Source organism: Lepidothrix coronata, unplaced genomic scaffold, assembly GCF_001604755.1.
Source record: "Lepidothrix coronata isolate B3197 unplaced genomic scaffold, Lepidothrix_coronata-1.0 Scaffold29, whole genome shotgun sequence".
In the NCBI taxonomy this organism is placed as follows: domain Eukaryota; kingdom Metazoa; phylum Chordata; class Aves; order Passeriformes; family Pipridae; genus Lepidothrix; species Lepidothrix coronata.
Genome location: NW_016690209.1, coordinates 54,226 through 78,026, shown reverse-complemented (window position 1 = coordinate 78,026; position 23,801 = coordinate 54,226). Strand labels below are relative to the sequence as shown.

Below are 23,801 nucleotides of genomic sequence, written 5' to 3'. Positions count from 1 at the left end.
CTGTGTGGCAAACAGTGCTTTCATCTGATTCCTGCCTTTTGATCTGTCTTTTTTGGTGATGCAGCAAGGTCTTAAAAATCAGTGACAGATCCATGAAACAAATACTGCCATTTGTGCATGTGTGTGTGTAATGTAAAAAGGTTTCTTTATGAGTCTCTTAAAAGTTAATTACCTTTTTTCTCTGAAGGAAAATATTGTTCCTCTTCCTACATAATTTCTCTGTAACAAACAATCTTAAAAAAGATAATTTGTGCTACGTATGGCAACAAAACATAGCTGAATAAATTGGTGTTTGGTCCTGCACACGGTGAAATTGGTTGCTAATACATGAAATGGCTAAAAATGCCATTCATTTCACATACTGCTCAGTAAATAAGCCTTCAAATTATTTTGGAATTTGGCAGGTGTGTCTTGTACCCCAGTCATGGCTGGTGGCTGTGTAGAGGTGGGGTAGGGTTGGTATCAATGTTCCTTCCTTTACCAGTCCTGTTGCACCCACTAGAAGTTATTGTACTGGAGCAATTATGGTGGCGAGTGGCTGGGTAAAAAACCTAAGAAGGTTTGCTGATGAAAAGTGCTGGATGGATAGTAGGAGCAGGAGATGGACATTATTTCATAATGTGTTCTGGAAGCTGATGTTTTTACTTGTTTACTTGGAAAGGTCAGGGTTTTCAAACATTCACAAGTCATGAGAATGTTCTTAAAAATGAGACTAGGAGTTCGAAAAAAAATACTGTGTTCTGTCTCTTCTTGTTTTAAAGACTCTTCGTTGCTTCAGGTTTTCAGAGGTTTTCATCAAAAGTATATATATAGTCAGATACATTATTTGTCTTGCTAAATGTTTACCATTTATAAAATCGGGGGAAAATAGTATATATGTATATCCATCAATATTTTTAAAGTATTGAATGAAAGCCTAGAGAAATGTTGCTACAAAAGATCTGTTTAAAGCCTGTCTCTAATGTCAAGTATTGCTTTTGCAAAGCTGAGGTTTATGGCTGAGATGTTTTCTAATTTTTAGTGGAAATAACTGGGCTTTCTTTGAACAGACACCATGTTGTAGCCCATATTGCACCTTTTTACTAGAGAAGGAATACCTGAAAATAAGAGTGGATTAGAAAGTAAAAGTGGGAACTTGCTTGGATACCAATGTGAAACCAAGTTCTTGGTCTTTGTTAGCCAGGGAGAGAAAAATCCACGTTTTAAAAGTGTTCCATAGCAATAATGTTGAATAGATGAAACTCACTTGATTATTTTTTAAAACCTTTGAAATGAGGCCTTTTTAATACTGGTATTAAAGAGCATAGTTCCCCAGTCCATACCAATTTGTATTGTTTGAAAATCTGGCCCCTCCATATTTAATTTACTGACCTTTATGTTGTGGTGAGACAAATGCCTTTTTAATGACTCCAGTAGACTTATTTGCATCATAAAATAAAACTATTGTCTATGCTGCCAGGGAAGTACTTAGTTTATAAATATAGCTTTTGTTGGGAAATACCTATTAGGTACTAAAAATATTTAATTGACCTACTTTTCTTTTTATTTACAGGGTTGTGTCCTTTGTTGTGACCTCATGGTTTAACTGGGAATAAAGATGAGTATAAGCAGTGATGAGGTTAACTTCCTGGTATATAGATACTTGCAAGAGTCAGGTGAGTTTTTACAATTCTGTTTATTAAACAATGCATAATTTATTTGGTCTTCATCGGCAACCGGCTTTAGCAAACACAGGCTCATTTAATTATTTTGCCAGTAGGCATGTTCTTTTGTCTGAACTGTTTCTTGGTATTTCTTCTCAACAAGAGAACGAATCCCTGCCAAGTTACCTTCTGTAACTTAATCAGATTTAGTAATTTGGAGTCTTCAGATGGCAGTCAACCAGCCAAGGACTCACTCGATTGCTAGAAATGGATTTTCCTGGAGATCACTTCTCTGCAGGGTGACCGTGGCACTTTACACTATTTTCTTCGGAGCTACTTGAAGAAGAAAATAGGATGATCAGCAAAATACTGTTTTTTCCCGCGTTCTTGGAGCAATGGTGCTCCTGCAAGCTGGTCTTGTGTCGCTGAATTCCTTGCCTGAGTGTGACTGTGGGAGGGCAGATGTTGCTGTGCTTCGAAGGAAGAAGTGGCAACTGTGACTGTATGGCTTGTATCACTTGAATCTAAATGGAGATGAACAGATTTTTTTACAGTCTTGGGTTCCCAAAAGCCTCCCTCCCTGCAGGATGCTTTCTTGGAGGATCTTGTCCTTTGGCATCAGGCTGGCCAAAACCTCCTGCTTCTGGGGAGTAAAAGGCAGTTGAATATTGTCAGACTTAAAAAGAAACCTTTTTGCTATCATATTCATCCAAACTGACTGTGTCTGTAAAACACAAGCAAGAACGCAGCAGTGTCTCCTTATTTTTAAAGCCTCCCAAACCCAGTCAGATCACCAGTTTGTGTTGCGTGTTTGGGTTTCTAGATGCGGCCATATGGCTGCAGGGAGTTTTGTGGTGGTGGTTATTCTTGAAGCTGTGTAAGAGACAACATCATCTTTGCTCACAGCTGTGACATTGACTGCTTAATGCAGCCTACATTTAGAACGGGTAGATTTGACTGGAAGTCAGGGCATGCCCTAGTAAATGAACAAGGGATGACTGTCAGCTGCCAGGAGGGAATATGATCTGAGCAATTCATAAAAGAAGTCTGCATATTAAAGCAAGAATAAACTCCAGTTTTAAGATAAGGGTGTAAGAGATCAACTTTAATGTGTGTGTGTGTGTATATATATATATATATATTTTTAAAACTACATAATATATATTTTACCTCGCTCTTTCAACATTTACTGATTCTTAGTTTTGTTTAGTGATTGCTGATGAGTGGCTTCAGGCTTCTTGAAAATGCATTTGGCTCATACAACATAGGTTCACTTCTCATGGACTTCCCAATTTGAGACAGAGAAGCACCAGAAGCAATGGTGGATGGCAGAGTTTTTCAGTATCTACCTGTCAAAAGAAAGCAGAAACTCACCGTTCCGTCTGAATTTACTGAAAACTATTACACGTTCTCATTCCAGTTGCAGATTGCTTTTGTCACAGAAGCCAAACTTACAAAATTGCTTCATCTTCATTTGAAAGTTTTCAGGCAGCTTCTTACTTACCTGACAGGGTAAAAGGAAAAAAAAAAAATAAAGTGGTTTAAGAAAAAAATCTATGACAGAAAAGTTAATTTGCTGAAACAACTATTTTTCTCTAGGTTAAATTCAGTTTTTCAGGGTGATCAAATAAGTAGCAAGCAGCTGCCAGTGCTGCACCATAACATGTTTGCTACTTCTTAATCAGTGCACAGTGCTGATGTAGCTCTAGGTGCCAAAGCATACACAATTATGACAGCACTGTACCGTGAGCTGAATTCTGTTCTATGTACAGATCCATTTCGCTTTCATGGGTATCAAATCACTGAGTAAAAATAGCAAGTGAGTCTTGGTATGTTGGGGAGATAGATATATATATATATTTTATTAAATACTGTATATTATGCAATACACACGTGTAGTTTATGAATATATAAATATGTTTAAATGCTGTTGTGAACTGTATATTTTATGTTTTATTATTGACTCATGCACAGATATTCTGCCAATGGTACAGTAGTTGTGTTCATATTTAAACGTCGCTTTTATCTTTTTGTGTGTTTAAATTAGAGACATATGAGGGAAATGAGGTGTTTTGCTGAGGGGTTTTTGTAGCTCATAAACATGCTGTAACTTGGTATAAGTTGCTCAGGTTTGTAAACAGAAGATCCTGCCATGGTACAGCAAATAGCGTTGTCTGCCTGTAAATCAATTCTGATGTTTTTGCCTTGTCTTTAGGGTTTTCCCATTCAGCATTTACCTTTGGTATAGAGAGCCATATCAGCCAGTCTAATATAAATGGTGCTCTGGTGCCACCAGCTGCTTTGATTTCCATCATCCAGAAAGGTCTACAATATGTAGAGGCAGAAGTCAGTATTAATGAGGTAAGGAGGCTTTGCCTGCTGGAGCGTTGTGTCCTTGCTTGCAGTAAGTTTGAATGTTAGTATTTTTTCTTAACTTTCTTGTATCCTATTTATTTACTTTTGCTTCAGATTCCTTACTGCTGGTGTTCACCATGACTCCAGTGGTGGAACCAGAATGGAGTGACATAACTGGGTAGGGGTTCTGCCCAGTGCAGCCACACAACACCAGGCATGGTGTTCTGGCTCACTGCTTAAAGGTCCGTTGTCTGTAGAGTTTTTACCCTAATATAATGTTGTAGTACATCCAGACAAGTGAGATAAGATAATAATTGAGACAAGTAATCTCTTAATTTTTTATTTTCCTAGGCTGGCAGTAGGGAGGTGGGAGAGCACTATGCAGCTCTCATTTGGGTGATGTGTCGTTATAATGAAGTAATGAGAGCCCAAAGGCAAGGTTTCCAAGTAGAGAGAGGGTTTGAATTTGTGGCAGGAAGGATGAAGGTAAATGCCACTTTGCCTTTTGCCTCTGCTGGCTAATTCATCTTGAACAGGATCTATTAAATTTGATGTTTAAATGGTTATTCCAGCAGTACAGAAAGCTATATATCTTCCTGCCTGATGCTGCAGACACTCACCCTCAATTTCCATTCTCATTTATGCCTGGAAGGTTAGCAGCCTTTCTATGTGTCAGTTAGATCACAGAAGGAAACTATTTTTTTCCTCTACTAATTCTGCTCTCTTTCCAGTCTCCCTTATGCCTGCTGTTTATATGTAGTTTTCATAGTTCCAAGCAAATCCTTTCCCTTAGGAAGCTTCAGAAAAATAAAGCAAGTGATAGGAATAGAAGAAAGAGACCCTGTATTTATTGCAAGGAATCCTTCTAGCTCCTAAAAATAGATCCTTACAAAGGCCTAGCATATGCATAAGTGTATTTTTAACTAGGTCTTGTCCATTTCAGGATAAAATTCTTCCTTGCTGTTTGAAAGCATGCCAGCACTGTTTAAAAAAAGGAAGAAAACTAGTCAACTCTCCAGATAATATGTTTATGGAAAGTATTAGTCTAATAAGATAGAATAACTTCACAAGTCAGTGACCCGAGTTGCAATGTTTGCAGCTCGCTCTTCAAACAAACCATTAGATTTTGCTGCAGCCACTCATGTTTGAAATCATATTCATAGATAGCTTACAGAATTTTTTGCTTTAGCAGACGAATTAGCAAACTCAAAGCAAATAACTTTTGATTCCACAGGCTCTCCCAGAGGGCTGCAGTGGCTTTTTTTGCATATTTATAGTGGCCACTTACCTTTAGATCAAAATTCCAATCCTGACCACGACAATGATGAGATACCACTGCCAGCACCATTTGTTACATGTATCGTATTAAATTGAAACTTTTGCTTTAGTTTTTCTCGGAATTTTTGCCCATAATGTTAATTTGTACTTGGTGTTGTCTTTTTTGTTTGTTTGTTTTCTCCCTCTGCTATAATTTAGGATGGTACCTTGTTTGATGGTAGGCCGATAGAGTCTCTCTCACTGATAGATGCAGTGATGCCTGATGTGGTACAGACAAGACAACAGGCCTACAGAGATAAACTTGCACAACAACAGGCAGCAGCTGCTGCAGCTGCAGCTGCCACCAACCAACAGGGATCAGCAAAAAATGGAGAGAATACTGCAAATGGGGAAGAGAATGGAGCACATACTATAGCAAGTAAGTTGAGACAGAAATGACCTTAAGCTGTGATAGCATTTTCTTGTCGTTTCTCAAACTATGAGCCAGTAGACAGTGAGGTAAAAGTAAAGAGGTAACCTCTCAGCTTGCAGAGAATACTTTCAGATGGTGTCTCACCTTTGACTGTCCCCAGTTTGATATTTGGAATCGCAGGAGATGCAAACTTCTGAATTCATTAATTCACCATGTTCCCTAGACCCAGTCTCACTTCTATTACTGCTCCTTTCCCATCATCTGAAGGTTTTTCACAGGACCCTCTGAAAGCTCTTGCAGAAAATAATCAGAGACAACTCTTAAAATGTTGCACCTCCTCTGGTTTGGCCCCTGTACAGGGAAAGAGGACTCTGCCAATCCATAGCCAGTTAAAACTGAGCATTGAAGCTCCACAAACTCCTTCCAGTAGGTTCTGTTAATCCATGGATTGGGAGCTCTACCTGGCTCCCCCTAGGACAGGCCTACCTGAGGTCATGGTTGCTGGGACAAGTTGTGTGTCACTTGTCTCTTTTGTCAGTATCAGTTTTCATGATTTGCTATTCAGAATTATTCAATGCAACTGCTTTCAAGGTTGGTTTATTCATCAATTCCATTCTAGCTGTGATTAGTGAAATAAATGAGTTCTCTTTGTCGTCCCTGATCAAAGGAACATACATACCTTACAGTCAGGCTCAGTATGGAAAAGTTTGGGTCAGGCGTTAAAAAATCATTCTGAAAATATTGTTCTGGAAGTCTGAATTTCACATTTAAGAGTGGGAGTTACAGCTCTTGCTGTAAAAACACCTCAAGAAATGACATTTTTGAGAGAATATTAATATCAGGCCACATACAAGTTCTGGATTTTACTAAGAGGTTTTTTTTTTTAGTATATATGATAAAAAGCTGGAAATATAATCTTTGGCTGAAACAAATAAGCTCTCTACTTTGATGCTCTCATTTAAAAATCTCAAAAGAACATCTATCTACTCGTTAACTGTGAACTGGATAGAGAAAGGGTAACCCTCGGATCACAGCACTGTTAACTGTGATCTACCAGCAGCCCCTGCTGGCTGGTACAGCACTTCATACTGGCATCGATTCTCTGACTGAAGCAATGCTTTATATGGTGTCTTTCTGAAAACTATGCATGTTCTAACAGCCTTTTCTGTTTTCTCACACGTACGAACAGTGACAGAAACCCTTAATGCTAAATTAAGCAATAGATGTGGAATGATTTGTTTAACCGCGGTGAATAAGTACGGAACAGGTGACCTGTGCAGCATTTCTCATATTCTGCATTTACACCCAGCGTGAATTTATTTTTAATAATAGAAAATGATTGATGGTAGATGCCAAGAGAACTATTGAATTACCCCCAGTGTGTTTTACAGAACAATATGGATACAACCTCAGTTCCACATAGGAAGTTCTGTGTTGCCACAATTCCATGGTAATTGCTGAGAGGTTCTGTTATCAATTTACTGTATCACCAAATGTGATTATATTAATTAAAGCCATTTTGTAAATGAAGTGTCTGAGATGTAGATTTAAAACCTGTTTGATTGCAGTTGTTGAAAAGAGAGATTTTTGAAAATGAATGTGTAAGAAGCATATTTGAAAGCACAAGTTAGACTAGTAACATATTTTAACTGCAGCACTGGGCCTGAGAAACCGAGTACTTGTAACAGCATTTGTTTTTTAACATAGCAAAAAAATAACTTTCAGCCTCAGTTTTGAAGCCTCAAAATTAAATCCATGTGGATGTGAAGGTTTAGAAGGGCAAAGAGCTTTCCCACATTTTTGAAACTCCCTATCTGTTTATAGCACTTCATAAATTGGAACTGGAAAAATAAGGGAACGTGACAGCTTTGTCGGATTTTTGCATCACATAAATTGTGGATTGTTGTCCTTATCCCAGAAGAATCTGACCCGTACAGTAGTATTGTCCCAAAATATTAAAATCCACCTCTCTCTACTGTTTCCCACAATGCAGATAATCACACAGACATGATGGAAGTAGACGGAGATGTTGAAATCCCTCCCAACAAGGCAGTGGTGCTGCGTGGCCATGAATCTGAAGTATTCATCTGTGCCTGGAATCCCGTTAGTGACCTTTTGGCCTCAGGGTATGTGCACTTAGCAGGAATGTGTGGAATATCCGGCTCACTGCTGAGTGCTGATGGCAACGAGTTAAAATAACACCTACCCCAACGCCCTCTGCGCCAAGTTTGCTGTCTAGAAAAGAGTACTTCCAACTGTATTTTTTTTTAAAATAATAACAATAATAATGTGATATAATTATATATGATACTATATAATAATGTTTTGTAGATCTGGAGATTCGACAGCACGGATATGGAACCTCAGTGAGAACAGCACGAGCGGCTCGACGCAGCTGGTACTTCGGCACTGCATCCGGGAAGGAGGGCAGGATGTACCCAGCAACAAAGATGTGACATCGCTGGACTGGAACGTAAGTACAAAAGGCAGTGCTCAAAACACCCAGGGAAAATTGTACTTACAGTTTTGCGTAGTCAAATTTTAAGTGGCAGCAACGGTGCATCCTCTGGTGGCACCTGAAATATTGCTGTTTTGAGTGGCGTTGTAATTTCTTCTATTGCACTTATGGAACTTCTTTTTAATAAGTTGTAGTCAGTGGAATAAATACCACAAATCTTATGCAGATGTATTCTACCTGAAATTTGTGCTCTTTAGCTTTGAGTTATACGGTAAAAAAAAAAAAATAAATGACCTTTCTGCTGACAGAGTGAAGGTACACTTCTAGCAACTGGGTCTTACGATGGCTTTGCCAGGATATGGACTAAAGATGGTAAGTAAAATACTTTTAATTTCCAATATATTTTCCTGTATTGTGGCTCACAGCATAGTTTTTTATTTTTTTAATGTATTCATATCAATATAAATTTTCAGGTAATCTTGCCAGCACCTTAGGGCAACATAAAGGTCCTATATTTGCGTTAAAATGGAACAAGAAAGGAAACTTCATTTTAAGTGCAGGAGTGGACAAGGTGAGATAATCTTTGGTAAAATTAAAATTCTTTCCTTCACCATTATAATCTAATTGTAAGCAAAATAACAAAGCTATGAAAAGTAAGTAAATTGAACTGAAGGCATGGATGTAAATATGTACTTAGAAAGAACTTGTTATTCTAGCTGTGTTTCTTCGGGTTTCATGGTAGTTTATTGAGATATTTTAATTTCTTAGATTTCAGTGTCCATGGATCTCTTTGCAATTAGTTTAGCCTAAGTTGGAAAGTAAGTGCGTTGAAGGCAGAAACATTAAACCTTTTAAAACCAAATCATCTAAAATTTAGTGAAGCACTTTATGCAAAGCCTCAGGGGAAAAAAAATCACTGAGTTGGATATCAGTCAAGCCTGAGAATGGTTGAAAAGTTTAGAGCTGGAATATAAGGAAAGTCAATATATGTAACTGGGGAAGTGCCAGTAGTGTAATGCCATGGAGCTCATTGTTTAACTGTGTTTTATTTCACATCTCTAAACAAACTTAGACTCACAAGGTCTTTAAATTCAGAACTGTTGTTAGTGTGAGAGATTCTATGAATATTAGGAAGGACACATAGTGATGAAGAATAGTCTTAAGATGAATTCAAAGAATCAAATAGAGTGTTCAAAAGTGTAAGAAGAGTTGAGTAGCTGATTCAAGGTGCAGAAGTCAGCACAGGCTTTCTCTTAGCGAGAGTAGCAAACTGCAAGCTCAGTACAACCACTTAAAACTGTCAGTGTCACTGTAAAGCTGTAAATTCTCTCCTTTATTTGTTATTTTTTTCCTGCACACATTTAACCTGGTTTGCTTTAGTGCCCAGCTTTATAAATGCTTATGCTGGCACAAAGGAAGGAAAATGGAATGTTTCAAAGCATGGAAAGGATGTGTTTCCTCTTTTGGCAGCTGTGATGGTTATGCCAGTTTTTAAATCTTTGTAGAGGTACAGCTTTAATTTGCAGAAAAATATTCTGGAGGAAAATAGAAGCCTCATTTCAGTCAATAAAACTTCCTAGACAAAGCAACTGAGTTTATGCTTCGAAAAATATTCTGCATTGGCAGAAAGATTGTTCCAACCTTAATGCTTCTTTTTCATAAATTATTTATGTGGTCAGTTCATGCTTCCATTGAATGTGTGTCAAAATTTTCACTGATCGTTGAGGTAGATCAGGGATATTGGCAAATAATATAGTGGTCATAAGACACAAATTTTGTCCTGTAAGATTTCTTTAACCAAAATATTGGCAGAGAATAGCTCAGAACAAAATTGTACCCTTAAATCTTTCAGAATGTGACCAGTTGTTGATAAGATCTCCTTAGGGACAAGTGAGTAGTTGATATTACAATCTGAATATTCAAGTATTTGAAATAAAAGTAGATGTATGGAATGTATTACAAGAATATAAATAGGACTAAGGAGGTAAATCTATTTAATTTTTGTTTATTAAAAATAAAAAAAGCCCACAACTCCCTTCTGCCCTCCAGACCTCAAAATGTTGTGATTAAACACCTTTCTAATATTACAACATATTAAGGTTTTCTACAGCTGTCTGTACGTCTACTACCATTTCCTTTAGTAGTGGTTAAAACACTGAAAATGTATAATCAGGATCAGTTTTGGGTGGTGGGGAGCAGTGTAGGTACTCTGGTACTTGTGAATGGTGGTAATTGTTGGGAAATTACCAATTGGTACAAGTTTGTTTATTGTTTATTTATCTGTTTAATACAGACCACAATTATTTGGGATGCCCACACTGGTGAAGCCAAGCAGCAGTTTCCTTTTCATTCTGGTAAGTCTTGATTTTGGTCATTCAGGATTGTCATCTGAAAAGATGAAAAAAGTGTTATTTATTAAAGTAAGTTAAAAGATCCAGTGCTTGTGGTGCTTGTTCACACCATTTTAAAATCTAACAGGCAGTCTTTGGTTACTGACTCGCATATTCGTAATGACAATGTGAACAAAGGTAGATTTGTTCTGATTTTATAACTCACAGTTTTACTGCATTTCTGTGAAAGTCATAAGAGATAAATAATCCAAATATTCCCGACTTTCTGTAGTACAGTGGCAGACAAATCAAGTGGGTGGGCCACGAGGGACTTGTGTTTATTACCTAAGGACTGCATTTGTCATCTTCCTGCTACGGTAATCCCAGCCCCGCATCCCATTGTTCCTTGCTTCCTGCTATGCTGTCCCCAATTTGTTTGGCCACAAACCAGCTGAAAGGCTGTTCAGTGGCCAGCTGGGATGAGAGTGCAGCCTCACAGGAGGTCAGACAAATTGCTCTGTGGGCTGCATGCTGAGCAAGCCTGCCAGAATCAGCTGGGAAATAGAAGGGAGAGGATGACGGACATGTCATTGAAGGGCCTTTAAGAAATGTGTCTTGTTTCCACTCTTCATTCTGTTCACACTACATTTCCAGTGGCATGACAACAATAAAAAAACTTCATTATTTACTCCAAGCAGTTCTGAGTGCTATCTGCCATAAATATCTGGCTTGATCAAATGGAATATGTTGCCCATGATTAAGCTTCAAGTTACCACACCTTATAATACTGGAATTAAGAAAGGAAGTAAATCATTACCTTTCCCTGGCTGTCATCTATCAGCACGGGCAGGGGCTGTTAATGGAGATGAGCTCATGTGTGACAACGTGTGAAGTTGTGGGAACCTGTTCTTTGTGCTGACTCCTGAGATTTATTTACACATGGCTTAACTGCAGCCTGGTGTCCTGCTGCCTTGTCTTCTGTATAACTTCGATTTCAGATATGTTCTTTATTTTAATGACTTATATTAAATTTTGTTTCATTTTGTGTAACTCATTTTGAGTGCATTTCTTACTGTTCATAGTGTTTGATTATCTTCAGAGCTGCTGTAAAATTAATCATTGCTTCCTGTTCGCATTTGTTCTAAGGTGGTGTATGCTGAATTTGCACATGAAATTCCTGCAGAATACAGGAATGGCTTTAAATGTCTTTCTTTTTCTTTTAGCACCAGCATTAGATGTTGACTGGCAGAGTAACAACACATTTGCCTCTTGCAGTACAGACATGTGTATTCACGTTTGTAAACTAGGACAAGATAGGCCCATCAAAACCTTCCAGGGTCACACAGTAAGTACTGGAAGATTGGGGATTGCTCTGATATTTTTATTAATGAGAGACTGGGGGCCCAGTAAACTTGCCAGTACACAGCACTTGTACAGGCAATAGGTGCACATACAGGTAGTCGTGGTTAAGGGCGTATGGTAACTGTAGTCTTTGTGATTATTAGAGCAATTCTGACTCCCACGTGCAGCTTCTTTTGCCAGTGCCAGAATGCAAAAGTGAGCTTTAGAAGAAGAAACATGGTAACTTTAAAACTTTGCTATGTGGTGTACAAGCATGCATGGGAAAATGTGGTGAACAGGTAGAAAAAAGCTGTTGTTGTTGTTGAAGGCAAAGCTGTGAATGAAAATTAAATGTTAAAATCCTGACAATTATGCACATACTCATAACTGCTGTCCAACTTTGTCTTTTGTAAGCTGTCATTTGTAATGGAAGTGAAGACTCCAACTTACTCTTATTGTTCAATTTTAGAATGAAGTAAATGCAATCAAATGGGATCCAACTGGTAATCTCCTGGCATCCTGCTCTGATGACATGACTCTAAAGGTAATGGGAGTTCTGATTCTGGCCCTTGTCTTTGAAGGACTCTGGAATGCACAGCATTCATGTGGACGATCCAGAAGTATCACTGTGCTTCCCAATGCATTGTCCAATATTTGCTCTTTCTTAATGTAACAAGGTTAGGCAATCCTAGAAATCCATGTTAATCAAAGCCAAGCTTTGGTCCAGAGAACTTGTTACAGGCTGCCACCCTGAGACTCTGAGCATGATTTATTAGGTGCTTTTAGCTGTTTACAGAATCAGGTCATTAATCATTAGGCTGTCACGCTTGATGGTTGCTTTTGGTTAAAAGAAAAAGCTGGAATGCATGTCATGTAGCACATACAAGAATGGGTGACTTGCTCCTTTCCTGGTTTTGCCCTGTTTTCTCCTTCTTTCTAGTCAAAATCTTTGGCATATTGTTTCTTCAGAGGCTGTGTGCACTCCTTGGTTTTTCCAATTCATCAGGAGTCATTCTATAATTCATAGCAACCTGCTTTCCTGTAGAACTGGGGCAAACCTTTGAGTGCAGAGGACACTGTAACTTACACGTATGAGTTCAGGGCACCCTAGAGATCCCTTCAAAAATGCCTCCAGGTTACATGCACTTGAATAAATGAGGCCTGACAGGCCTGTGCTGCTTCCATGGCACAGATGCTTCCCATTACTCCCATACTGCTTTACATTCAGTGGGTGCTTTAGTCCTGTGTTTAGTAGGGTTTCAGGACACACTTTTTGCACTGACAGCGCTGTCCTGCTACAGCCCTTGGGACAGTTAATTTTGTCCAGCTCATGTTGTTTAATCAGGGACAGGGAATAGCTGAATGAGTAGCCACATATCCCTCCTGCTGGCACACCATCAGCCTCTGGCAATGGAAATCACCTTATCTAAATATAAACATTTAAGCATTAAGCCTCCTGTCTAAAGCTAGATGTCTAGACATCTTCAGTCAGCAGTGTCCAGCACTGCTGAAGAGCAATTCATCCTTTCCTAAGTTGTGTCTTAAGTCAAGTGTGATGAGTTAAACCCCCGAGAGCATCAGTTGTTCTCCATTGGCAATGGATGGAGTCAAAGTAGCCAGTTTAAGCTAGGTATTTAATACTTAAACAGCTGAAACTCCAGTGTGATGAATTCCAATCTAGAGCTCAGTCACTGTTTTGAATTCAGCCCAGGCTGGAATGAGTGTTATTGTTTTGTTCAGGATTAGTTCAAAGACCAAGTGCTTGAGGATAAGTCTACACATCACTAATCACTTATGGATCACTTACTTTTGAATGGCAGAAGGAATAAATGTCAGGTTTTGAAGCACATGTAAGGTGCCTAGTGATTTATCTACTTAGTTTTGTCTCTTGTGATGACAACTCGATGTTCCATAGGGCAGCTGATATGGACTCTTTTCATCTATACTAGTTTTGGGAAGAGAAGCTAGATTTTGATCTCATCAATTTAAACTGGAAATACAATTTCAATTCTGTCTGCACATTGAAAATCAATTTCCTCTTCAGTGAAGCAGCAGTTCTGAGAAGCATCATTTATTTAAGCATGCACCTCAATTGCATCTTAAATACAGTTGGGCCTGAGCATGCTTCTTTAACTTTTTCTAACAAATGATGAGCTAAAAGCACTACTGAAACACGTATCATTAAAAAAAGCATTCAGATGGCTAACTGCCATATCAAGTTTCAGATTTAGGAAAAGGTATAAAAGCCCTGCAAAATCCCCTCTGTAGTGGCAGTGTAAACTCTTTATAGAATAAAGTTACTTTGTTTGTTGAATATGATCATAAAGGAGTTGGAGTCCTAATGACCTGTGTGGAATACTGAACACACACCTGGCAATGTAAATCCTAATAAACCAGGAAAATGCCATAATAGTTTTTGCAGTATGTGTCTATGGGTTTGTAAGAAAGCAGAAAATTTCTCTACTATCCCTTTATTTTGCTGAGTCTGTGTAACCAGAAGTTCATTTAAAAATAGGACTGTGATGTTTTGTTAACTCAGACATGAACATATTCATATTGCTCTTCTCATTTCAGCATCTGTTCTCATCCCTGCACTTTTCAAGGGTTTGCAGTTAACTCAGGCAGACTGGTTTCTATAGACAGCACCTTTATTACTCATTAAGCTCACTGGGGGACTTAAAACCCAAAGAAGGTCCTGGAATAATACTTGGCATAATCACTCTAGGAACCCAGCAGTCATAGCAAATGTTTTGAGTGGCTTAAAAGGTAGCAATCAGCCTGCAAATGATAAAGAAGAAAGATGTAAAATGTGTTTTAGTATAATATTGTGCTAAATATCTTTGTGTTTTCTTCCCTTTTTATCATAGATCTGGAGTATGAAACAAGACAGTTGTGTCCATGATTTACAAGCACACAACAAAGAAATTTATACTATCAAATGGAGTCCTACAGGACCAGGAACAAATAATCCAAATGCCAATCTTATGTTAGCAAGGTACTATTTAATCGTGGTTTAAAATGCTAGTTAAACGTTATTTTTACTTGACTCTCTATAAATGTAGGTTCACTGAATGTTTTGAAGCATGTTGGATACTTTGTCATATTCTGTTTGTATTAGTAACAAAAATATGTTGAATTGAGATACAATTCATCTCTTGTCTTTTTCCTTGACAGTGCATCCTTTGACTCTACTGTTAGGTTATGGGATGTAGACAGAGGAATTTGTATTCATACTCTGACAAAACATCAAGAACCTGTGTACAGTGTAGCTTTCAGTCCTGATGGCAGGTATCTGGCCAGTGGCTCCTTTGATAAATGTGTACACATCTGGAATACACAGGTATTTTAATACTCTTCTGTCTGTTGGGAACTTTGTTTTGGTCTTTTCCATCAGCACCTTTCCAACCTTTGTTGCTCTATCATGTTTGTTCTAACGTTACTTCTGTTCATGGATATACATTTAACCTCTCACCTGAGTGCTTGCCTATGGTGAAGTAATAATTATCCTAATATTGTCTTTACTTAGCAGAAAAACCCCTACAAACAAACCAAAAAGACCCAACCAAAAAATGACCAACAAAAAAACACTCAGCGAAATGTCTCCAATAACACGTTGCATCCAAATACTGTCTTTAACTCTGAACTTTCAACTCCTGATAAAACAGGTTTCTTGTGAAAAATGACTGGATGTAGACTAACACTAATCTGATTAGCTGTTTCACTGAATTTCACTGAGAAACAAGAGAATGTAAAGCGAGAGAAGATGATGACGACAAAACGTTTCTACATAACTTTGTAAAATAGGACACTATTATTTGTTTGGTATTTCTGGCAAAAATAAACAGGTTTATTATGATTGAAAGTTTAAGGACCTTGTTGTCAGACATGATGCAATCTCTGGCTACTTGGAATTAGGTATTAATTTTCAAAAGGCTCATTTTAGTAATTGGAAGTAGTTGTGACCATCCCCAGTTTTCCCTGTCAAACACAAGAGCTCAGGATGCAATAATTGCATCACATTCTTTAACACAGTGCTGAGACTGTCCAGAAGTCTCACCTGGACCATTTTCTTCTGAGAATTTCAGCTTTTAAAAGCAGTGGGGAATTTTTACATGTAAAATTGTACTTGTTCACTTCAATTTTGTTGTATTAATTACCTGTTTTGTCCCTTTTTAGACAGGTGCCCTAGTTCACAGTTATCGGGGAACAGGAGGGATTTTTGAGGTTTGCTGGAATGCAGCAGGAGACAAAGTTGGAGCAAGTGCTTCAGATGGTTCAGTAAGTGCTGCTTGACTTGGCCTGACATTCTAATAACAAACATCTTCTGAAAATCTTTTGACTAACAACAGAAACAAAATTTCCTTCTCTAGCTGAAGGTTGAATACAGCTAGCTCACGTGTAGGTTTTCACCTGTAAGAGTACTGTAAGAAAAATGTCTTTATTCCAGTTCAATGCATCACTGTTCTAAGCCCTCCAAAAACTTCAGAAGGTGGAGATGCCACCAATTTATATTTTCTATTCCTACTGGGCTTACTATGGAAGTACATCCACTCTGGAAACAAGTTCATTTTCACCTCTTTGCCCTTTTCAAGTGAAAATGTTCAGTGTAGGTGATATTATTATAATGCATGATGGAAAAGACATACCCTCTGCCTTGCATTCAGCAGCAAAACAAAGTATAAATTTCTGAATGCTTGTAATTAAAATGTTCCTAAAAATGTTAGGAGCTGTATGTAAATAATGTTCTGCTTACTGTGCTTAATAAAAAGGAGGGAATAAAATCATACGTTTAACTAATCATGAATGCCCCCACCATCATCTCCCAGTGGGGTATTGGAGCATCACCTCCTGGCTGCTCTGACACTGCCCTGCAGAGCACTGCAGTGAAATGTGAATGTGGAGGTCTTTATAATGAGCACAATACAGGGGTTTTTTGCTTCCCTCTCTCTCACCATGGTTTTCAAAGCATGGAGAAGAGAGCCTAAGGAAAAGCAAAATTAAAAGAAAATAAGGGTGATAAAAGAATTGTGTTTTGAAGTGCTGTAGCTTCCTTTACCAAAGTCAGCAAAAGCAATCCTGGCAGTTTAGTAGTCCAGAGTCTCAGGTAGTGTCTTAACAGAGGTGGCAAAGCATTCTCCCTCCTGCATGCTCTGTGCTGTTAAGTAAGGTTATCTTGTTAAGAGTTCAGAACAGATAATAGAAGTTTTGGCTTTTAAGAAACCAAAATTCTAGAGAATTATTTTTGATTGGTCTTTCATATCATTTTAGTCTTGTAAGTGTGTAGGCAATATCATAAAAGGACAAAAGCTCAAGGCATATCCTGAGTAGAAATTAATTATCATTCCCCCTAGATGACCCTTTTTTATACATGCTGTGTAACCTTTCCAGTCCTCCAGTTAATTTGGCCCAAGAGGCTGATTGTATTTGCAATAGATTTGTATTCACTTACTTTCTGTTTTTTTAAAAATTTTGGGCTTACTTTGTTTTATATTGTTTACTATTGAAAGCCCTTCTCATCCACTCTGTACTTACAGCTGGTAGTACCTTGTATATGTTTATATTTTACTAATAGATTTCTATATCTGACACACACATAAGCACTACTTAGGGAAGATTTTTAGAAGACTAAAACTAGAATTTGTATACTGTCACTGTTTTTTTCAGAATTATTCTGATCAATTCTACTATTTGCCCAGCCCACAGATTTTTGAGTTCATTTTACTGAATCTGTATTTTTATAATCTAGATTACAAGAGAATTTAGTGACAGGATGAGGGGGAATGGCTTCAAACTGAAAGAGGACAGGTTTAGGTTAGATATTAGGAAAAAAGTCTTTACTGTGATGGTGGTGAGGCCCTGGCACAGGTTGCCCAGAGAAGTTGTGGCTGCCCCATTCCTGAAAGTGTTCAAGGCCAGGTTGGATGGGGCTTTCAGCAGTCTGGTCTAGTGGAAGGTGTCCCAGCCCATGGCAAGGGGATTGGAACAAGGTGATCTTTGAGGTCTCTTCCAACCCAGGCATTTTATGAGTTTATGATTCAAGTAAGTTCTCAGCCTCAGAGTATTAAATAACAGACAAACATCTTACATAAGACATTGTTACTGTTCTGATAGTAATTCCCTAGGCAGCAGTGCCCTCAGCACCTGGGGCTGGCTGGACATTCATGAGCAAAGAGACCTCACCTGGTCGTTTTTCTCCCTAATCTGTTTTTAACAGATACAAGGTTAAACTCACACAGCCTGTGTCCTAGGTTTTGCTCGGATACTTTATGCAGAATTGTAAAAACATGTAATATTGTGCAGTTTCTGTACCTTTTATCTCTTTCTCTTGCAGGTTTGTGTATTAGACCTACGGAAATAGCGCTACTAGTTGGAAGCCATGGACCGACTATGAATGTGTACATAGCCAAAATGACTGTCCCTGACCCATGTACTGCTATAGTCCCAATCGAACCATGGCCAGTCCACTACAGCCAAATGTAAAAGAATATACTGTATATATTAAAAAAAAAAAAAAAAAGGAAAAAAAAAAGAGGAAAAAAAAAAAATTACACCCTGAAGAGGATGACAGAGTTTTGTCACAGCTTGTGAATCCTGTTCACCAAGTGCTGGAATCTGCTGTGCCCCAAAATAACATTTAAAGGTTTTGGATATGAAAAACAGAAGAGAGAGCGAGAGAGAGAGAGAAATATACCATATACAAGAGCAGACCCATATACATACCAAATTCAGAAGATACTAATGGCAGCCTTCATTACCCCTTCCCCCATTAAATCCATTCTCACACGGATTGTGGGGTATTTTTGTTTTCCTTCTCAGTAGTTGAACAGTTTTGTGTGTACAGAGAAAATGGACTTACAGAAATCTGCAGCAGTAGGTTTTTTTCTTTGCTTTTAAACGTTGGGTTTTCTGTTTTGTTTTGGTTAAGTTTATGGATGCATGAAGTAAGGGATTGAATTAGTTTCTTTTTTATGTTTTTTTCACCTTGGAAAAAAAAAGTGCGTTTCTTTGAAACGTGTTTTGATGCATTCTTTGAAGAGGTAGTTTGAACCTGATAATGTTTGGTACATTTTGTGGCTCCCAGAGCGCAATTTTGTGAACAGAGGGAGGGTGGAAAAGGGATTATGAAGAGAGAAGAAAAAAAACCCATCCTTCTTCAAGGCGTGGTATTTCACGTCCTGCTCATCTACGAAGTATGACAGTAATGGGTATAAGGTTATGTTTGATTTTTCTGGTGACATGGCTGAAATGCAGTAGTTTCTTATTTGGGACATAATTCTGCCAATCTTAAGACCAGAAGGGCATAAAAACGCAGGAAAAAAATACAGGGATGCAAAAAAAAGAAAAAAAAAAAGTAAAAAAAGAAGACAAAAAAAGAGGAAAAAAAGTGCATCTTCTGTTGCTTTAAGACCATAGCTAAAATATGGTTAAATTGTGCACTATTGTGAAAAGGAGCAAAGTATAGCTGGGGGATTTTGTTTAAGAGGTTAAGATCTTTCTGGACAAGGGTTCATGCCACAGCTTCTTTAAGAGTTGCCCATCATTATTTGTAGGAGCTTAGATGTATAACTGTAACCAAACTCCAGTATTAAAAGTATTTCATGTAATTTTTCTTTATTAAAAATAAAATCTTTGGCATATATTTGATAACACTGCCATTAAGAGGCAAAATGTTTACTACCTTAGATTTAAAAAAAATCTGAAACAGAGGACTTGCTTCAAGTTTATTTTAATAGCAGTGATTCAGCTTATTTAAAAGATGAATACTTGCACTAATTGCCCTGCTGCTCCAGTCCTGCAGTTCATTGTATCTTGTGACTACATTTTTTCCAAATGTAGGGTAGATGTAAGCTGCTATTTTTTTAATAATCACTACTATATAGTGTCTTTTACTCTGTTTACAATATCAAGTATTTTTCTTACAATGACAGATGTATATGGCAAACCTTTTTCTGCTCATGTGATTAAAAGTATATTGATAGTGATTTTATTTGTAAATGATAGCATGAGGTTGTGTTTACGCGTATGTGTAGTCAAAAAGGTTGCATCATGTCTTGCATAAGATTCCAAGAGTGTAAATTTATAAAAAGAGAGGTTGTCAAATTTATGTCACAGACATTTTACTTAAGGAATGGTTTATATTACAGAGCTTTGCAAAGTTATCAGTTTTATAACACTATTTCAATCACAATTAATTTTGTGGCTTATGATTGTTAGTCTCTAACCTATTTTTTTATTCATTTCGGGGTTTTTCCCCCTCTCCAAGTTAGGTATAAATTCATTTAATTGAGATAATGCAGCTTTGACATTTTAACCATTGTTCTTTAGGCATCGATTTCTGCTATTTCCATGAAATAAACACGACTTGAAGCAAGTCTGAGTTTGGCTAAGGTAGGGTAGCAATTTGCCAGTGGTAAAGACAAGTCAACAGTACATTCTTTATATATACCCCAGGATTATGCTACTGTCATACACAGCGTTTAAAACCAACACAAAGTCATATCCATAAAGACAGTTATCTGCGGTGGTTCGGTGCCAGCTATTTTTAGGGTTTTGGAGCATATTGCAAATGTTTAGAGCAATTACCCTGTGAGTTACAATATGTAGGAAACCTAATATATTGAGTGTCTGGCACTTGAAATATTGCTTTTATTGCTGGAGGTCCATGACTGTGGCTGACCTCTGTCATTTAATGAAAAAAAAATAAAAATAAAAAAAAATTCTGTGCAATAATTTTAAACTGTGCTCCCAGGAATAGACACAAATGTTTTGAGTATGTTTAAGCTGCATTTTTCGTTTAGCAATGCATTTGTCAATTGCACTGAATTTAAATCTGAAAGTCAGAAGTGATTCTTGATAGTACTTTTGTATTTTAATATGGACAGTTTATTCATTTTCATAAAACTTACTGGGACAATTCTTTCAGCCAATCTAAACAATTGTGGTGGAATTCTGTGACATAGCTGCAAAATCACACAGCCATGTTTTAGGGTATTGCCATTTTCCTCTTTCTCAATCATCAACTGTTTTGGTTGTAATTCTAGTTGCTTAAGCATAGTGTCACACACTCAGAAATAGATAAAAACCAGAGCTCCAGTGTCACCAGGCCAGGGTTGCCAGGGGCTCAAGGCACAGCCCAGCAGGAACATCAGATCCGTTGGCTGGAGCGCTCTGGATGTGCGGGCTGAGCCCCCAGCCTGGTGTGGGTCAGCAGTGTCCCACTGCCTGGAGTGAGGCCAGTTTCCAGTAGGGAAGGATTCGTAGCTGTTGTTGTTGTCCTGCCATGCCACAGTGCTGCTCCTGCTCCTGCCGCCTCTCGCCTCGCGCTCCATACGCCGGTCACCGCACGTGTGCAAGGTGTGCTGGGTTCTGTGATCACATGAACCAAAAAAGGCAACAAAAAAAGAGAGAACTACGACATGAATTACTATCTTTTATAGCACAAAGGCCTCGTATTCAATAGTGAGGTGGACCATCCAAATTGTTCCTTTAAATTGAGGATGCCAAGTGGCAGCAAGACCCTGACTTTGTGCAGCATGTACACACATGCTTAGTCTTACAGATGGAGTCAGTATTCCTATTTTTTCCAGTTCAACACAATAATGGGAAAGTATCCAAACAGAGGATAAAAGGAAGGGGAAAAACTGGGCTAAGAATTAATGATGGGATAAGAAATGAACTGCTGTCGAGTTCACTGTCTTTCTTCGCGTCAATCTGAGAATCCCATTTCTCATTTCTGCATGATCAGATCCAGGTTTCTGTAGAGTTCCTCTTTTCCTATTTTTACTTTAACTTTTTCTGCATTTTTAAATTGATGTAAAGATTCCCAACCAGTGGACTTCTTAGTGTAGTTAAGAGAATATCTAGGTCCTCATAAAAGCTTTTTTAGACTCTTTGTAATGTTGATAAACTGAGTTTATTCTGGGACTACCATTGTGCAGGGTTATTTACCGTGTCTACTAGATGATTGGAAATCTTATATGAAACACTAAAAGTGCCTCTTTTTCTGGGTTGGGTGGAGGGGAGGTAGTAGTTACCAGAGTCAGAATGACATGGCATTTCGAAGCATGTTTCTTGATTTTGTGACACTTTAATGCATCTTGAGAGAAAGGCCAAAGATTTCTACCAATTTTAATTGATTTTCATTTTTAAAAAGCACTCCTTTTTCCTTACACTGCTTACCTCATGCTAGGGTGTTTGATGAGACTTTGTACCTTTGAAATGTTCTTTGTGTTTAGGAAGAATAGTGGGTGGCATAGGGCGGTCGTGCCAGTTTGCCTTCGGAGCAGCCTCAGCAGCTGATGTGTTTGGTTCCACTGAAGGAAAGGGGTTTCATTGCGATTGCAAACTGGGGGTTCCAGCCTGTAAATAAAAGGTTGTCTGTTTTTGTCCGTTTAGCAAAGAGGAGCCTTGGGACTCGGTTTTTCCAATCTTTGCCTAACCAGAAATCCCATTGTCTTTCACTTCATGAGAAAAACCTTGGCCAGAGCGAGCGTTGGAGGCGTTGGGGCCGTGTTGAACCGCCCAGCGTTGCGTGTAGGTAAAACGAGCCACATCGCCCTCGACCCGAGGGTCCCCTCGGCTGCCGTGGGGTTTTGCCAGAGCTGGATTTAAGCCCAGTGTTCCTTTTTGGCTGAAAAGCCTGATAGCTTCTCCCTTCAAAAAGCCCTCTAGAGCTGTTCCCCGGGGGGATCTCTCCAGATGTCTTGAAGAAAGCAGAAGCAACATTGTGGCATGTTAGAAGTAAATATGGCTTCGGGAGACAGCAGTAAATCTCCATCAAGATCCCTGACATTTTCCGTAGGGAGAAAGCCATGGAGCAGTCCTCACTTCTCCCTCTAGAGAAAGCTCTGAAATACCACGATCTGTGAAAGTGTGACTGTCTTCACTGTCAGTCTGGTGGGAGGCAGATGAACCAGGAAAATCTGCCGTTTCGAGCGGATCGCAGATTTAGTGTTAATAGTGCTTCAGATCAGTAGTTTTGAGTACATAATTCGCTTTCTCTGCCTTTAAGTTTGAAGCTTGACAATAACTTGAGGCATGTTTTTGTTTTTGTTTTTGTTTTTTTTTAAATAATCATTCATTTTTACTTCATAATGTTTTTTGACATTTGTGGATAAATACAAGAAAACAGTCTGCATGTTGTTGCTAGTCCAGTGTACTTTGCAATCTTGTCCTCAACAGACTGCAGTGTGCAGAACAGTAATTCTAGAATACAGAAGTAATTTTCTCTCTCTCCTGACATTGACATTGTAGTTGTAATGGTTTCATTTGGAGTACAAATCCTTTGGGTCTAATTCTGTGAGCCTACCTATAGCACTGGATTAAAATGTCTGCATCATTTCTTCAGTTATCCAGTTAAATTACAACTGTTGTAAAAGTGTAAACCAGCCCATGACAGTTTTTTGTACTTGTTTAAAGGACTTTTATTGTTCAGTTTTCATGATTATTGTCTAAAGAAGACTGATATAGATGTTCTATACTGTCCTGGACCATGTTAATTACACTTTATGATGTATTTTGGTTCTACATCACAATGATTTGTCCCCAAGGCCCTTATATCCCTTCTAGGCACATTTTCTGTTGCAGTTTCCCTTTGCATTGTATTGCTTTGACAACTGTAATTTGAATCAGAATTGAAAGAGGTCCAGAATAAAATATATTTTGATATTACCTTGGCTGAATGTTATATACCAGTAATTTTAAATACTTCGGATGGAAGATGATTAGGCTGGGGAAGTGAAAGACTGAAACACTGTTTTTAATATTTAGTTTGGCACATTTTCACGTAAGACAAGATGTAAACAACAGCAAGAGGCAGTGCATTGTGTGGCTGCATGATCTTTGGGGACACACAGTAGATCCTCTGATGGTGACCCATCCTCTGCTACCACTTCCATCTGTTCGATTTAGAGGAACTGGTTTCTCTCATGTGTGTTTTATGTGCTTCATCTTCTCTTTGTCCCTGCACTTGTGGAAGAGAAACT

General features: G+C 38.3%; 1 protein-coding gene across 6 annotated transcripts in view; it reads left to right on the top strand.

Annotated features, from left to right (window-relative positions):
• TBL1XR1 (transducin beta like 1 X-linked receptor 1) overlaps positions 1-23,487 on the top strand; it is a 110,451-nt gene extending 86,964 nt beyond the window's left edge. For 4 of the 6 annotated variants that reach the window (XM_017810726.1, XM_017810723.1, XM_017810724.1 and 1 more), the window contains 14 exons: positions 1,553-1,655; positions 3,859-4,004; positions 5,475-5,694; positions 7,667-7,814; positions 8,020-8,161; positions 8,455-8,518; positions 8,620-8,717; positions 10,440-10,500; positions 11,700-11,821; positions 12,287-12,361; positions 14,685-14,812; positions 14,992-15,157; positions 15,994-16,095; positions 18,149-23,487. In XM_017810726.1, coding sequence (XP_017666215.1) covers positions 1,598-1,655; positions 3,859-4,004; positions 5,475-5,694; positions 7,667-7,814; positions 8,020-8,161; positions 8,455-8,518; positions 8,620-8,717; positions 10,440-10,500; positions 11,700-11,821; positions 12,287-12,361; positions 14,685-14,812; positions 14,992-15,157; positions 15,994-16,095; positions 18,149-18,175 — 1,557 coding nt within the window. In that variant the 5' untranslated portion in view covers positions 1,553-1,597 and the 3' untranslated portion in view covers positions 18,176-23,487. The remainder of the gene's footprint in view (positions 1-1,552; positions 1,656-3,858; positions 4,005-5,474; positions 5,695-7,666; positions 7,815-8,019; positions 8,162-8,454; positions 8,519-8,619; positions 8,718-10,439; positions 10,501-11,699; positions 11,822-12,286; positions 12,362-14,684; positions 14,813-14,991; positions 15,158-15,993; positions 16,096-18,148) is intronic. The other 2 variants (XM_017810729.1, XM_017810727.1) reach the window with 1 other exon arrangement.
• Positions 23,488-23,801: the final 314 nt, after the last annotated feature.